General features: G+C 51.0%; 1 protein-coding gene across 1 annotated transcript; it reads left to right on the top strand.

Moving 5' to 3' along the window:
* Positions 1–832: 832 nt before the first annotated feature.
* LOC119093611 (larval cuticle protein A3A-like) lies at positions 833–4,600 on the top strand. The gene is made up of 2 exons (XM_037216590.1): positions 833–854; positions 1,264–4,600. Exons 1-2 carry the CDS (start codon positions 849–851, stop codon positions 1,702–1,704), a joined length of 447 nt encoding a protein of 148 aa, XP_037072485.1. The 5' UTR covers positions 833–848; the 3' UTR covers positions 1,705–4,600.
* Positions 4,601–5,153: the final 553 nt, after the last annotated feature.

Raw genomic sequence — 5,153 nt, forward strand, 5'->3', positions numbered from 1 at the left:
TCTAAAACGGAGTTACCGCAAATTTCGACGTGGTATATTGCTAACATTAATACTTGTACGGAATAAGGAAACACACAATAGGTTGTCAGATCACTAATTCCAAAGTTTTTTTACATCTTGAAACCAAAATACCCTGCATGAACGTCAGAATTTCAGTGACCTTTGGCCGTGAGTTCAGACGTCGCACAGGGTAACATCTTCATATGTTCATTGCTTCATGAGATCTAAATGCATACAAATTTGGAAACAATTCTGAGGGACCGGGTAGAAAACGTGACCACTGTGCCATGGAATGTCGCCACCGTTACGTACTACTTTTCTCGCCATAACTTTGTCTACGCCCGGCAAAATGACAGATATGCAGGCCTAAGACAGCAATAAAGCTAGCAGTAAAAAAAACAACAAAGCATGAAGCCCTTTTGTTTCTTGTTTACTAGGGTTTTCGGGCGCGCCGACTGCAGTGCTCATCTGGCGCCCAATGAAAGCCCGTTCCAAGAATTGCAAGAATTTTGTGTGTTGACCAGCCGAGCAAAGGACCATGGTGAAGACGTGAGACAAACTACCTACCCAAGATAATTACCAGACACAATCGCCATTTGAAGTACGAGCACACAGCCGACAGTGGCGGGTGTCTATAACTCCGCGTGTCGCACGGTGACCACAGGTCGCTCTGACCCATATCGTGCGTCCCCGGTCTCCGGAGCTTAGGTCACATGCCACACCTATCCCTCACACTCTCTCTTGTACACGATGACCAAGGGCCGGGCCCACCGCAGCCAGCCGCGGTATAAAAGGTCAGACACCACCACGGCTGGTATCACTTGGTCCCACACCACCTACCGCACAACATGAAGGCAAGTGTTCGGCACGTGGCGCAGGGGGCAAGCCGTAAGGTTTCCATGGTATAGATGAAACGAAAGCCATTGCCTTTCACGGGTGTTCATTGGAAGGGACAAAGGAAGTGTTATCCATCATACGCTAGAGGAAAACACGTCCTTTGCAGGGACGCTGTTGTCTGTAATACTCCTGCGCATTATATCCGCCAGTACGCCGTAAGGGGCAGCAGTAGTTCTGAAGGACAGCGTCCGTACAGTTGACTTTATGTCCTGTCTGCAGACGTGCTCGGGAAAGCATCACCTCCAGCACCCAGCATTTAGTACATGATGGTGTGTATTTCATCGATAAAGCCAACGCACATAGGTAATAGTTAACTATGCATGTGTAAAGACAGTAAGCGCTATGAAACATGCGGCATGTTTTCAGTTCTTCTTGGTCGCCGCTGTTCTGGCTCTTGCCGCCGCCGACAACACCCCCAGCTACGGGGCCCCGGTCCACCATCAGACCAGCTACGCCCCGGCCCCGGCTCACCGCCAGGCCAGCTACGCCCCGGCCCACCAGCAGAGCTACGACCAGCCGCCAGTGTATGACTTCAACTATGACGTCCACGGCTATGGAGACTACGAGCCGCAGTTCAACGCCCAGGAGGGCCGTGATGGCTACAGCACCCAGGGCTCTTACTCTGTTGTCCTTCCCGACGGCCGTACCCAGAAGGTGACCTACACCGTGGCCGATGCCTACTCCGGCTACGTCGCTGACGTCACGTACGAGGGTGAGGCCCGTTACGACCAGGCCTACGCCCGCCCCTCTTACCACCCGCAGCCCAGCTACAAGCCCGCCCACAAGCCGGCTGCTTCCCACTATTAGAAAGCAAGCTCCAACCATGAAGACAGGATAACTGTCGTATGGGTGTGAAGATAAACTAGCCGTATGTATTTATAGGATGGCTGTTATCGAATAAATCCCGCAATGTTCTATGACATTTTTACACGGAAAACACATGTTGTAAAGACCATTATCTGCCCTGGTTAAAATGAATAACACTAAAAGCTCACACGATTGATGCAGAGAATCTCAAGAGATCCAACTTCAGTATAAGTCTAAGTGCTGCTGCAACGCATCTTACAAGCTGAAAACGTGTAGTTTAAAGCCAACCGTCCCTTTATACCTTTAAAAATAGTTCACATAGCATGCATTTAAGCTTGATGCTTAATGCGTATTTAACTTTCAGTGCCTGCCGACCTTCCGAGTGAAGTTTTCTGAAACATATTTGGGTTTCAAGTTCCAGATCGAGTAACTATTTGGGGACTTATTGTTTAGTTCCATTAATTGACAATATACATGGCTTTGGTACACGTATCCCTTCATTAACAGATCATACAAACGTGGTTTTGTTCGATTTACGAGATATCCCGGGATAAGTGATGCCATTCGGAGACTGACAATTTAGGACACCAAAAACCGAAGGGGACCCATTAGGTTGGCAGTCAGTCGTTGGTGAAATTTTCCGTTAGTTTTGAACAAGCCGATTTTGAATATTGGATGAAAGTGTATTAAAGTATGTTTAAATTTTACAAATAAGTGAGCAACAGGTAAATGTTCAACTACTTCCAGGTGGTCTTTTGACTCAAGTATATGTTTAACACACGGCTGATGGGTCATGGCATCGGATAAAATAAAGCAACATGGTGGCACATGGTCAAAACTTAAAGTGAAAGCTGGGCAGCCGTAATGTGAATAAAAACAATCCCAGCGTTGTATGCGGCACCACTGATGGAAAAGACAATGAATAGCAGATAGGTGATACGAAGTATTCTACAAAAAATCAATAAAATACAAAGTTACATGATGGTTACAAGTTGCATGAAATGCAGCCATGATAGGCGGGTGCACGAAACGGCTTCCCACAGGTAGCTCGCGAGGCGCTGACGCTGACGTCCGGATCTGGACGTGGCACGTGCCAGAATGGCCGTTTTGAGCACAATCAGTTTTGCACGAGCAGCCTGAGCATGTGACGCACGATAAAGCAAACGAGCGACCGTTCGAAACCGTGGCCACATCTCGGTAACCAGGGGTCGGAGCGACAACAAACTGTCACGTCCCTATGGGCGATCGAACGGGAAATCGGGTCGTGTCACGTGTGCATTTGCACGTCCCGTGCCAAGTGCAACGTGCCACGCACACGAGCGGTCAAGATAGATTTGTCGGTTCCTGGTTTTCTGTTGACAATATGTGCCACAACACGGCAGCCAGAGCGGGTGGGGACACCAGTCCAATTTCAAATTGTCGACCAACGTACCGGCTGCGTATCATGAGCCCAATACGGGTTTGCGCGACGCAGGGCTGCGCCAGCAATCGTCGGAGAAGCGGAGAATGTCAGCATTTCCAAAAACTGTGCTGACAACACGCTGGCGTCGGAAATGCAGCCAGGTTTGTGCCGAAATGTACATCACAGCATACACTGATTCATTTCTTGCATTTAACACCGATTTCGTCCTCATTCTGTGCACGATCCCGCTCAAACATCAACTTTACCTGTAGAGTTACAATTTTCATTCTCGCACAACCAACATGCCACTGGTTGATCGTTCAGTCATCGCCGCCGAGCATTTTGAGTGGAACGACCAAACGCGCACGCGGTCGGAAATGCATAGTCGGCTTTAGTGGCTTCATTCGTTGCAGCGATAACGGTGGGTCAGAGTGACCATCAAATGCATTACTCGATTGCATTCTTTGAGACTTGTCAGAAACCATAAATATTCAGTGGAGAATAATTTGCAACTGGTGGATAAAATTGCTCACAAAACGCAGTCATTTTTCAGCGAAGCCGACTGCTACGGCAAAACAATATTCACACTGGTCTCGCGGGTGCATTCACAATGGTCCCGACCAACCACCTCCCAGGTCACACGGGGATAAAGAGAAAGTGGGGGCGGGGGGGGGGGGGGAGCGAGCGGTTACACAAAGGATTGCCCTCTGACTGTACGCGATTCACGGTATGGCCAAGTCCGATTCAACGGGTGACGCAGTGGCTACACGCGCTCCAAACCGTTTCCGCCACCACACGCCGTCGCCATTTCGAGGGGGAGTACACAAAACCAGCGACGGCAGTCCATGACTCAAGTGTCGCACGGTGACCACAGGTCACGGCGACCCATCTCTTGCGGTCCTGGTCTCCCGAGCTGAGGTCACACGCCGCACCTGCCCCTCCACTACCCTAGATATCATGCACACAGGCTAGAAAACCAGCTAGCCGTCTGTCACAGCATAAAAGGCGGGGCACCACCACGGCTGTTGTCAGTTGATCCCACGCACCCTGCTGCACGACATGAAGGCAAGTGTTCGGGATGTGAGACAGTGCACATGCCAGGCATGCTCTGGATACACCTCAAGTTAACGCCACACTTATTCGCCCCGGCCCCGTAAGTTTTGTTTTGTTTTGTTGTTCGCGTGTTCGCCGAAGTGAAGGAAAAACACTGCCTTTGCCAGATGACAGTTGGCTGTAATGCTCTTGTGCATCATTTCTCGCAGTGAGCTGCATGCGGCAACAGTAGGTCTGAAGGACAGGGAAGATATACATTACTTGATGCGCCCTCTATTCATGTCCTCAGGCAGCAATCGCCCGAAACATTCAGGACATGGTGCATTGCCGTGTGTCCGTTCTTTCGATAGAATCATCGCATAAACACACAGGGTAACCGCACTTGCGTATCAGCACTATGACACGTGCAACATGTTTCCAGCTCTTCCTGGTTGCTGCTGTTCTGGCCGTTGCCGCCGCCGACAACGCCCCCAGCTACAGCGCCCCAGTCCACCATCAGACCAGCTACGCCGCCGCCCCGGCCCCGGCCCACCACAAGTCCAGCTACCAGCCGCCAGCGGCCCACCAGCAGAGCTACGACCAGCCGGCCAAGTACGACTTCAACTACGACGTTCACGGCTACGGACACTACGAGCCCCAGTTCAATGCCCAGGAGGGCCGCGATGGCTACAACACCCAGGGCTCTTACTCTGTTTTCCTTCCCGACGGTCGTACCCAGAAGGTGACCTACACCGTTGCCGACGCCTACTCCGGCTACGTCGCTGACGTCACGTACGATGGTGAGGCCCGCTACGACCAGGCTTACGCCCGCCCCTCTTACCACCCGCAGCCCAGCTATAAGCCCGCCTACAAGCCGGCCAAGTCCTACTAGAAAACGAGCACCAGACAGAGCTGCTAAGTCATAGCTGGTGAATGTTGACTGCTATTTACTGATGGAGTGCTTGTTGCCGAATAGATCGCACACGTTCTGCCTTTTTTGCGCCGAAAACGCAAC

This window comes from Pollicipes pollicipes, unplaced genomic scaffold (assembly GCF_011947565.3).
Source record: "Pollicipes pollicipes isolate AB1234 unplaced genomic scaffold, Ppol_2.1 Scaffold_4002;HRSCAF=4701_pilon_pilon_pilon, whole genome shotgun sequence".
NCBI classification, from domain to species: Eukaryota; Metazoa; Arthropoda; class Thecostraca; order Pollicipedomorpha; family Pollicipedidae; genus Pollicipes; species Pollicipes pollicipes.